The sequence below is a fragment of the Sus scrofa genome, chromosome 10, assembly GCF_000003025.6.
Source record: "Sus scrofa isolate TJ Tabasco breed Duroc chromosome 10, Sscrofa11.1, whole genome shotgun sequence".
Classification (NCBI taxonomy): Eukaryota; Metazoa; Chordata; class Mammalia; order Artiodactyla; family Suidae; genus Sus; species Sus scrofa.
In genome coordinates, this window is record NC_010452.4 from 32,092,350 (window position 1) to 32,104,602 (window position 12,253).

General features: G+C 47.4%; 1 protein-coding gene across 1 annotated transcript; it reads left to right on the forward strand.

Moving 5' to 3' along the window:
• CCL21 (C-C motif chemokine ligand 21) lies at positions 1,434-2,133 on the forward strand. Its single transcript, NM_001005151.1, is given in 4 exon segments — positions 1,434-1,534; positions 1,635-1,755; positions 1,837-2,019; positions 2,100-2,133. Coding segments are annotated over 4 exon segments (405 nt in total). The 5' UTR covers positions 1,434-1,467.

The following is a 12,253-nucleotide window of genomic DNA, read 5'->3' on the forward strand; positions in this document are numbered from 1 at the left end:
GGGAGAATGGGGAGATATGTGTCAAAGGGTACAAACTCAGTTATAAAATGAGTAAGTTCTGAGGATGAAATGTACAGCATGGTGACTGCAGTTAATAACACTGTACTGTATAGTTGAAAATTGCTAAGAAAGAAGATCTCAAACATTCTCATTACAAAGAAAAAGTGGAGCTCCCATTGTGGCTTAGTGGGTTAAGAAACCAACTTGCATCCATAAGGATGTAGGTTCAATCCCTGCCCTCGCTCAGTGGGTTAAGGATCCAGGGTTACCATGAGCGTCAGTGTAGGTCATAGATGAGGCTCAGATCCTGAGTTGCTGTGGCTGTGGTATAGGCCAGCAGCTGCAGCTCCAATTCAACCCCTAGCTTAGGAACTTCCATATGCCACAGGTTCAGCCCTAAAAAGAGAGGAAAAAAAGAAAGAAAGAAAAGGTGTAACTATGTGAGGTAGTAGAGGTGTTAATTAACTTAATAGTGTTAAGTATTTCACAATGTATACCTATATCAAATCATTATGTTGTACCCTTTAAATACACACAGTTTTGGAGTTCTCATCCTGGCTCAGCAGAAATGAATCTGACTGGTATCCATGAGGACACAGGTTCAATCCCTGGCCTCACTCAGTGGGTTAAGAATCAGGCATTGCTGTGAGCTGTGGAATAGGTCAAAGATGGGTCTCAGATCTGGCATTGCTGTGGCTGTGGTGTATGCCAGCAGCTTCAGCTCTGATTCGACCCCTAGCCTGGGAATTTCCATATGCCGCAGATGCAGCAAAAAAAACAAACAAACACAATTTTTTCAATTATACCTCAATAAAGCTGGGGTAAAAAACATAAGGAGAAATCATGGCCTTGAATTTGGCAATGGTTTCTTAAATTTGACAATAAAAACACAGACCAAAAAAAATAGACAAAATACACTTCATCCTTATGTGTCAAAGGGTACAATCAAGAGAGTGAAAAGACAAACCACAGAATAGGAGGAAATATTTGCAAACCATGTATTTGAAAAGGGTCTATTATCAGAACGTACAAAGAACACTTAAAACTCAATAATCAGATCTGTATTTTAGGAACAGTCCTTGGCCCTCTTGAAGGAAGGGGAGAGGCTGGAGTGAAATGAGGTGGTCCGGAGGAGAGGTGGTGAGGCCTGAACCAAGACAGTGGCTGGGAATGGAAGGAGGGCTTTTCAGATTCAACTGATATTGATGAGGTGGACTCAAATGGCCTGGGGGACTGACTGGCTGTGTGAAGTTTTCATTTCCGCATACCAGTGAGGCTGGGTGCCAGGACAGGATCTGCCTTTTCAGGAAGGAAAAGGAGGGACGTCCCTATTCTTCCCTGGACAGAGTGGCTGGAGATGGGGGAAGTGAAAGTGTCCATCTGCATAAATAGGCAGCACCCCAATCCCAGCCCACACACAGACCCCCAACTCGGAGCCATCCACTTCACTCAAGCTCTCCTGCAGCCATGGCTCAGTCACTGGTTCTGCGCATCCTTGTCCTGGTCCTGGCCTTCTGCATCCCCCACACCCAAGGTATCAAGGAGGGAGTTGCCTAGGATGGGGACAAGGGGCTGGAGAGGCCTGGGTGGAAGCCTACACACGGCTGCTCACTCCCTGTGAACCCCACCTGCAGGCAGTGATGGAGGAGCCCAGGACTGTTGCCTCAAATACAGCCTAAGGAAGATTCCTACTCACGTTGTACGCAGCTACCGGAAGCAGGAGCCAAGCCTGGGTTGCCCCATCCCAGCTATCCTGTAAGTGGGTGCAAGGGGTTGGATGTAGGCTGGCAGCCAGGTGGGGAGGGCATGATGAGCTTACTAACCACCGAACCCCAGGTTCTCGCCCCGGAAGCGCTCTCAGCCAGAGCTATGTGCAGACCCCCAAAAGGCCTGGGTGCAGGAACTGATGCGCCATCTGGACAAGCCACCAGTCCCACGGACACAAGCCCAGGACTGTAAGAAGGACAAGAGGGCCTCCAAATCTGGCAAGAAGGGGAAGGGCTCCAAAGGCTGTAAGAGGTGAGGAAACTGAAGGGAAGGGGGAGGGAAGTAAAGGGCAGCCTTGATCTTCCTCTCAAACCCCTATTCTGTCCTCCCAGGACTGAGACCCCCAAAAGGGCCATAGCCCAGTGACCAGCCTGGAGCCCAGGAGGCCCCTACAGTCGCAACGGGGCTTGGAGCCCCAGCCCAAGGGGTAAAAGTGGGCTAGGAGAGAGAGAGGACTCTGGGCCCCAGCGCAGCCACCCCACACCGGCCTTGCCTCACCCCTTCTCCAGCTTCAACCACCCCTCCGTGTTCCCGCCCTACCCTGCACAGCACAGCAGCCCACATCACGCCAGGCCTAGAGAGACAGAGAAGACAAAGTCCCCCAGGAAGTATGAGAGGTAGCAGCAGGACTGTCCCCTCTGAGGAAAGGTCACCGAGGGCCCTGGACCTGACCCTGCTCCCCACTGTACCCCACCTCTTCTTTGTAAATATGACATATACCTAACTGAATAAAAAGCCATTCCGGCCTTCTTCCCAGTATCTGTTCCTGTGTGTTTGTGTCCACAGAGAAGCCAGTGTCACCACAGAATAGGGTCACACACTCTGGGGTCCCGGCCAAGAGCCTAGGCTGGGGAATTCTCTGTTCTCGCCCTCCCCAAGAGTTTCTTTGCTTCCCAGGTGCCTAGACCTGTGGGCAGTACAAGGGAGGCTGACAGGCAGGGTGGGACCTGGGCTGCCCCTGGTCTCTGAGAGATCGCTGCCAATGCAGAGACTGCAGACCCCAGGCACACATCCCCAATGTCCTCTGGGACCCTGAAGGGACCCCTCTCCTGATTCCGTCCAGCATTCTCTCACTCTCAGCTGCACCAGGGACCACCTCCCCTTTCCTTGGGACCTACTGAATGCCAACCTCCAAGCATTTCTTTGGGAGGAGCCCACCTGTAACTTAGGTGAGCACAAGTTCTCTTGAAACCTGCCCTATTCAGAAGTCCAGCCCCGGGAGCCCTCAAGAGCCCCCATCTCCTCCAAAGACCCAAGAGGGCTCTCTTCCACCCTGACCAGTGAAGCTGGCCCCTCCCTTCTACCTGGGCTCACTAGTCTTCCCTCAGCTTCTTTCTAGTTGGGAAAGTGTCCTCCTCTTCCCTTCCTTTCTCCTTTCCCCCCATGCCGGGCCCAGGGCACCTTAGTCCCTTTAACCTCTTGAGGCCAAGGAATAAGTCTCCTGGGGCAGGTAATCCAGTCTCCTCCCAAGAAGACTCCAGCCTGGCTCTCCTCTCCCTCTCCCTCTCCCTCCCCAGAGCAGAGATCGTCCTCTTCCCCGCTTCACCCCTAGACTGGGAGAGAGAGGACCACCAGATGGGGCTCGGCCATGTAAGAAAGAAGGGAAGAGATACTGGTGGAGGAGCAAGGGGCTAGAAGTGGCTGCCCCACCACCTTTTCTTCCCACTGGAGGCTGAGCATGCCCAGCAATTACTGCTTATTTATTACACAGTCATTAAAATATTTGTTGTCTGCTCCTCCTGAGGCCAAAGAAGACAGGAGCTCCTCCCTACCTATCCTCGTGGAGCAGGTGTGATCTTAGTCTACCAGCTCAGACGTGCACAATTTACTGCACTTAAAAATGTTCTTTCAAAATCATGGACTTGGAGAAGAGACTTGTGGCTGCCTGATGGGAGGGGGAGGGAGTGGGAGGGATCGGGAGCTTGGGCTTATCAGACACAACTTAGAAGAGATTTACAAGGAGATCCTGCTGAATAGCATTGAGAACTATGTCTAGATACTCATGTTGCAACAGAACAAAGGGTGGGGGAAAAAAATGTAATTGTAATGTATACATGTAAGGATAACCTGACCCCCTTGCTTTACAGTGGGAAAATTAAAAAAAATATTTTAAAAAAAATGTTCTTTCAGAGTTCCCATTATGGCTCAGCAGGTTAAGAACACAACTAGTGCCCATGAGGACGCAGGCTTGATCCATCCCTGGCCTCATTCAGTGGATTAAGGATCTGGTGTTGCCTCAGGCTGCGGTGTAGGTCACAGATGCAGATGCAGCTTGGATCCTGCGTGGCTGTGGCTGTGGTGGAGGCTGGCAGCTGCAGCTCTGATTTCAGCTGCTAGCCTGGGAACTTGCATATGCCATAGGTGCAGCCCTAAAAAGCAAAAAAAAAAAAAAAATTGTTCTTTCAACAAACCTACTCCAAGTCCCTGAACTAGGGCACTGGCACTCTCAGGATCCCATCTGCCAAGGCTGTGCAAAGGTCGTAGAAACAGCAAGGCACAGGTGAGGATTCCTACATGCTCCCCACTCCATCCCATCTTCGGACACCAGTCTCACCAGTGAATGCTGTGACCCCTGTGTTCTCAGCAGGTATGACTCTCCAGGTCCTGGACTCTCAAACTCTCAGCTCTGGGCCACATTTGAGCCATGGGAATTCAGTTATGAGAGCCTCTGAGCTTGGACCTGTCCCCAGAACCCCCCACCCCCCCACCCCAGAGCCATCTACTCAGGTCCTGCCACTTGCTTCATCACAGCCAGGCGTTAGAACCCATTGCCAAAGCGGGCTGGATGTATACACCAATCCCCTCCACAGTTTCAAAAATTCTCTCCAAAACTCCCTCTCTTCCCAGTCCCTCTAAGGTATCACCTCTTTCCTGGTTTGCTTTGGACTTTACAAAAGCAGGAGGGACTCTAACAGCAGGGTGCCCCTACTCTCAGCCCTACCAAAACCTCTGCTTGCTCTGAAGAGAAAAGAAAAACATCAGCCAAAAAAAAAAAAAAAAAAAAGGCATAGAACAAAACTTCACATTTCACTCAATTATCCTGCCACATTGCATACCTGGTATTTGCCTCATGCCCTGTCCTGAGTAAGCATGCAATATAATATTTATTTCATCAGCTAATAAGTCCCCGCTCTCCTTGCCTGCCCTCACCCTTGACAATACTATCCTGTCCTTTCTTCTTTCTATAAGATGCATAATTCCAAAAAAAAAAAAAAAATCAAGTAACATATAGTCATGGTTAAAAAAAATCAAAAAGTACCAGAAGGCTTATTCTAAACAACCATTTTCTGCAACTTTTAACTCTTTAAGCTACTTCTTCAAGGAGTTAGGGCGTTTGTCTAAATATTCTGTTCATACTTCTGTTTCTTCTCTCTTTATTTATTTATGTATGTATTTATTTATTTTATCTTGGGGCTGCTCCCTCAGCATATGGAAGTTTCAGGGCCAGGGACCCAAGACACTGCAGTGACATCAGATCCTTAACCAACTGAGCCACAAAAGAACTCCCAATACCTCTGTTTCTTGATTTATCTAATTTTAAAGTTACCAATTGACTTCCTACTATAAAAAGTGGAGATGCAGCTCTCTTACTAACCCTTTTCTTCCGTCATCCCATCCTCTAAATATAGCTATACCACTGTATTTAGATAATGATCAGAATCTACATTAAGATGAGCATGTAATATTGTTCACTGCAAAGTAGGGTACTGTGCTTACTTTCCTTTTGTCACTCACTTTTTTGTTTTTCTTAAAGATTCGAATTGCTCTTCCCTTTTAAATATACCTCTACCTTCCCATTATCACAGCCTCGATATTTTTCAAACACTTGATCAAAAACTCCATCACAGGATTAAAGACCTAATGTTTAAAATATATGTTATAGAAGAAAATATAGGTGAGCATGTTTAGAACTTTCAGGTAGAAAAGATCTTCTTAAACATAAAACACAAACCATAGGGGAAAAGAGCAACATCATTTAATTCAGAGACAAGTAGGAGTTCAGGGTAAAGATGGCAATTAAACACACGCATTTATTTTCACTCCTTCCTGAGCCTCAGCTAAAACTATAGTGAATTTTTCTGGTGTGTGTATATATTTGTAAAGGCATCAACCCATAAAGACCCAAGTGGGAGGGGAGATAAAAGTAAATTTTCAGAAGATTTCTGCTTAGATAAGCAAATATTTCAATAAAAATAAGTACAAAGCATAAAATGAAATTATAAATTTGGAGGACTTCCAATGCCTTGTTCATGCACATAGTAAAAAAAAATTTACAGAATACTAATATGTCAATGTTTAACAATAAGACAATTAATAGCTTTTACTAGGAATGTACAAACAAGAAAAAATTCTAAAAATCAACCATCTCCAAAATTTACAAAACCAACATTCCTGCAAACATAAAAACTTACTGTAATCCCTGGAATCCTGAGTTTTCCTTTAGCTTATTTTAAATAAGTAATTCTCAGTGCCATCCAGAAAATCACTAATACCATGCGGCTTTTCGAGGGTTTTTTTGGCCACAACCCTGGCATGTGGAAGTTCGTGTGCCAGGGATTGAAACTTCACCACAGTTGCAGCCTGCGCCACAGCTGGGGCCAGGCCCGATCCTTAATCTGCTGTGCCACATGGGAACTTCCACTGATACCATGTTTTAAATGATTTTAGCACTATGCCTTCTGTGAAATGATAACATGTGTGTGCACGTGCATACACACACTTCACACACTTATGAAATAGTGGACCAGCTCCTTCTTGTCAATGTTACCCCAGTATCTGAAGCCTCCTGCTTCCCCTGATTCATACCTTCTTTGTGAATCCTTTAAGGATCTCTTTGACACAAACGTCAAGGAGGGATGGGGCTAGTAAGATCTCCCAGAAATACAGCTAATAAAAATCTCTTAACAACTTTAGTCATATGAACGAGAAACTAATTCCAAACTAAACAAGATTTCTTAACACTCTACTCCCTCCATGGCACCTGGGCCACACTTTGGCTAGCCGCTCTTTCATTCTTTTCCTCCTTTCCAATCCTAATTGTTTTTTTTTTAATTTAAGTATAGTTGATTTACAGTGTTTATCAGGTATTTCATTCTTTACTCATCCATCCACGCTTTAGAGTGACATGATCACCAATGACGGGATTTTTCTTTTGACATTTTCCTTTTAAAAATTAAAAATGAGGCGTTCCCGTCATAGCTCAGTGGTAACGAACCTGACCAGGATCCATGAGGATGCAGGTTCGATCCCTGTCCTCGCTCAGTGGGTTAAGGTACAGTGAGCTGTGGTATAGGCTGCAGACACAGCTTGAATCTCACGTGGCCATGGTGTAGGCCAGCAGCTGTAGCTCCAATTCAACCCCTAGCCTGGGAATTTCCATACGCTACAGGTTCGGCCCTAAAAAGCAAAAATAGGAGTTCCCGTCGTGGCGCAGTGGTTAACGAATCCGACTAGGAACCATAAGGTTGCGGGTTCGGTCCCTGCCCTTGCTCAGTGGGTTAAAGATCCGGCGTTGCCGTGAGCTGTGGTGTAGGTTGCAGACGCGGCTCGGATCCCGCGTTGCTGTGGCTCTGGCGTAGGCTGGTGGCTACAGCTCCGATTGGACCCCTAGCCTGGGAACCTCCATATGCCGCGGGAGCGGCCCAAGACATAGCAAAAAAAGACAAAATAAATAAATAAATAAATAAAAGCAAAAATAAATTAAGTAAAATTAGAAATGGGTTTTATAGGGCACCAGCACAGCACCACTGCCAAACTTGGCAAGCACCTTATGCCTTGCTTTATGGCACAGGAACATCAGGAGGACTGGGTCTACACTTGCTATTTATGAAAGCTCAAAATTAGTTTGCTTTCTAGCTTTAATCATTTACCTGTGAAAATGTCTTCAGCTTCAGCTGACTTCTTTTGTGAGGATCTTTTTCTTTCCCACGTCCAGGTGTTATTTCTCTTCGTATTTGGAGACAAAGTGATTATGTTTTGTTTAAAATAATCCATGTTTCTGTCCTCTGTCGTTCATCTTGACCAGTGAATTACCATTTTTACAGTGCTGAAGTTGCCAAACCTTTTTCTGGTGCCTATATTTGGAATTATTTTAGTGGTGGCTATTGTGCAATTCCCCTACCAGAGTTTGTGTTAGCTATGCCAAGAAACTGAAAACTTCATTTTCTTCAAGTCATCCATCTCTCAGTTGGTGACAAACCAAAACACCCTAAGAAAACTCTGCTGCCATGTTCCCTAAGACTTTTGCTCTCAGAGCCATGTATTGTGCTAATAATAACCTTCACTCTAATATTAAATGAATAATGAACTCCACTTGTAATTACTGAGCAGCGGGGGCCAATTTCGGTTCAGAATACCCCCAACGGATGTGAAATTCCACTTGGGCTTATTGCCCGACTCCGCCACCAGGAGGCAGCATCGTCGCCGCGGTCCTAGGTCTTCCACAAGCAAGCAGGCTAGTGGGTTGAATGTTACAATTCTTTCCTTCATCTTTCTGGAATCAGTTGTTTTTTTGTGTTGTTGTTGTTGTTGTTTTAATTATCTTTATCATCTGTCCTCAAATGTGTCTCATGCTAGGCCAGAGGTCTAGGATTTTCCTGTGTCCATTGATGAACAGGACAAACTCGTCCGCTCTTGTCCAGGTGAAAGCACTTCATCTTCCAGCACTGAGCATCGCGCCGGGCACACAAGCTCTCAATAAACCTCCGTTAAAGAAACTTTTCTTATAGTTGGCACCGTAAAAACATGGTTTAAGGTATCAATCAGGTGCGGATTATTTTTGCTGCGAAGGAAGTCCCCGAAGTAATGTGGGCTTCCTTCAGCCTTTAAGACAAACGTTATTTCACGTCTTCCACGCTGTGCGCCTTGGACTCAGGATACGTTGAGAATATTTGGGGTGGGGGAGACAGATACTCACGGACAAAACACGGGCCTCTGACTGCCCACTCGCCCCAGCCCGCCCCGCCGGGTACCCGTGGGTTCAGGGGCCCGAGCGGCGAAGATGTGGCAGGATGTCTGCTGTGCCCGGCCCGAGGTATCTGCCGCCCAGGGGTTTCCTGGGCCCACGCCGACCCCAGGTCCGCGAGGTTGCAGGTCCCACGCACAGCCCAGTCTCCCCTCCGCACGTTCCGCCCGCGCGCCGGGATCCGGGGCGGGACTCTTGGCCTCGAGACCTAGAACGGGGAGAGCACCAGAGGCCGTGCCGGGTCTGCAGATTTGGGGCCGGAGACCCTTCCCAACCTCTCGAGGGAGCCCGCAGGGTCCAGGCAGCACCTGGCCCACACCAGAGCGTCCCTCACCAGCCAGCGCGCCCCCATCCCTCCGCCAGAGCCGCTCCCTCTTCGGAGCCGGCCTTCCCAGGCTGGGGCGCCCTCTGCAGGCCTGAGAGGGGAGATTACAGCAGGCACACACGTGGACCCAGAGCCACAGACAGCGCTCGTGCACCACACACACACACGCACACACAAACGACGGGCCCACCAGTCATGCCCAGCCCCACGGACACAGCTCCAGATATACACACTTATCCATTCAACAAATATTTATTGAGTATCTTATCAAGATCCTCTCGCTACAACCATTTATTCCCCTAGACTCCCCCACCCCGCCCCGTGGCCTTGGTTGACTTCCCAGGCTCGGCGGCTCCCTTCCCTGGCCAAATGGCTAAAATGTCTTCCATCCAGGATCTCCTGGGGCATGGAGCCGGTCAGACCAGAGAGCAAGAAGACTGAGAGGGCTCCTGGGAAGAGTATGGTACCAGGCTGGGCTGAACTGCCCTGAGCTGGGAGATTTGTCCAGAGCTCGCACTGAACTAGGAACCCCACAAAGGCCACCTGGCTGAGAAGAGGGTAGAACTAGGTGCAGCACGGTGCAGTACATAGCACAGTGAGGATAGAAACTGTTTCAAACCCACCTGCCTGGTCTCCAACCTCCGCCCCCAACCCACCCCACCCCCACTAGATCATCTAAACCTACGGCTATGGAGTTAGAGCCTTCCTTAAACTTTCTACCCACGGGGGCTGTGTCCTCTCCCTTTTTGCCATGACAGAGGGTACCATCATAATCTACCCACGGGGGCTGTGTCCTCTCCCTTTTTGCCATGACAGAGGGTACCATCATAATCCTTGACAGCTGCCACCCTCTCTGGTGCCTCTTCATCTCCCTGATCTGTCACTGTTAGGGAGCTCCAGGCCTCGGAACTTGACCTCTTCTATCTACACTCACTACCTTGGGAATCTCACTGTCTTACGGTTTTGTGGGTTTTTTTGCCTTTTTTTTTTTTTTTTTTTGTCTTTTTAGGGCCACGCCCACGGCATATGGAGGTTCCCACGCTAGGGGTACAATCAGAACTGTAGCTGCGGGCCTACACCACAGCTACAGCAACGTGAGATCCAAGCCACGTCTGCGACATACCACACAAATCACGGCAACGCCAGATCCTTAACCCACTGAGTAAGGCCAGGGATCGAACCCGAGTCCTCATGGATGCTAGTCAGGTTCGTTAACCACTGAGCCACGATGGGAACCCCTACTCCTGTCTTATGATTTTAAATACCATCCATATGGTCCCAAATTTTTATCTTTAGCTAGAATCTCTCTCCTGAACTCTGACTCATACTACCAGCTACCTACTTAACATCTCCACTTGTATGCCAAAATGCAGCTTCATCTTAAAAAGTCAAAACAAAGGTCCCAGGGCAGGGGAGGATAAATTAGGAGTGTGGGATTAAAATATACACACTACTCTATAACAAATAGATAACCAACAAGGATCTACTGCATAGCACAGGGAACTATACTCAATATCTTACAATAACCTATAATGGAAAAGAATCTAAAAAAGAATACATACGTATATAAATATAACTGAATCGCTTTGTTATACACCTGAAACTAACACATTGTAAATCAACTCTATTTCAATCATTTCTTTTCAAAAACAAAAAACAAGGCTTCTGATCTCACAAACCTACTCCTCTGCAGTCATCCACATTTTGGTAAGTATAACTCCACACATGGCATTTCTCAACCCAAAAACACAGTATCCTCTGTCTCTCTTCTCATCTTTCTCTCATATCTGATGCTGAACCCCTCAGCAGAGCTAACTGGCTCTATTTTCAAGATATCTCCAGAGGAGTTCCCGTTGTGGCGCAGCAGAAACGAATCCAACTAGGAACCATGAGGTTGCAGGTTCAATCCCTGGCCTCGCTCAGTGGGTTAAGGATCCAGTGTTGCTGTGAGCTATGGTGTAGGTTGCAGACTCAGTTCAGATCCCACATTGCTGTGGCTATGGTATAGGCCAGTGGCTTCAGCTCCAATTGGACCCCTAGCCTGGGAACTTGCATATGCCACGGGTGCGGCCCTAAAAAGACAAAAGACAAAAGACAAAAAAAAAAAGATATTTCCAGAATCTGACCACTTCTTACCAATTCCCAGCAACCTCAGGTCCCCCCTGGATTATTGCAATTGCCTCCAACATGGTTTCCAGGCTTCCATTTTTTTTGCACCACTTTGGTCTATCTCCTGACAGCCAGAGGAAGCCTTTAAAACACATCAGACCATGGCACTTATCAAAACCCTCCGAAGTTTCCCAGACTCACACAGAGGAGAACATAAACCCTGAAGCGGCCTACAGAGCCTCGCACACTCTGGCTCAGGTCATTACCTGACTGTATCTCCTACACTCTACCCCTTGTTCCCTTACCTCCTATAACATTGGCCTCCTTTCTCTTCCTCAAACACACTCTTGGCTCAAGACCTTCACACTTACAGAGTTCTCTGGTGGTCTAGTGGTTGGTTAGGACTTGGCACTTTCTCTGCTGTGGCCTGGGTTCAATTCCTGAGCTGGGAAATGAGGTCCCATATCAAAAAAATAGACCTTCACACTTACTATTTTCTCTACTAGAACATCTTCCCCAGATCTCTGCACATCTCTCTCCCTTGCCTTCTTCAAATTAGCCCTCTGCTCCAATGTAATCAGAAAAGCCGTCCATGACGATCCTCCCCAATACTCTCTAAACCTCTGGCCTTCTTGGAGTTCCCATTGTGGCTCAGTGGGTTAAGAACTCGACTAGTATCCATGAGGATGTGGGTTCAATTCACTCAGTGGGTTAAGGATCTGGCATGGCTGTGAGCTGTGGTGTAGGTCACAGACACGGCTCGGATCTTGGAATTGCTGTGGCTGCCATGTAGGCCGGCAGCTGTAGCTCCGATTCGACCCCTAGCCTGGGAACTTCCACATGCCGAGGGTGCGGCCCTAAAAAGGAAATAAATAAATAAATAAAAATTTTTTATAAAAACCTCTGGCCTTATTATTTTTCTTCATAGCGCTATTTTTTTTTTCTAGTTTGCTTACTGCCTGCCTCCTTCATTAGAATAAAAACTCCCCAAGAGCAAGAATGTCTCTCTGTTTTGTTTATTTCTGTGACCTAGTGCCAAGAACAGTGTCTGGAACATGGGAAGCCCTCAATAAATATTTATTGAATGA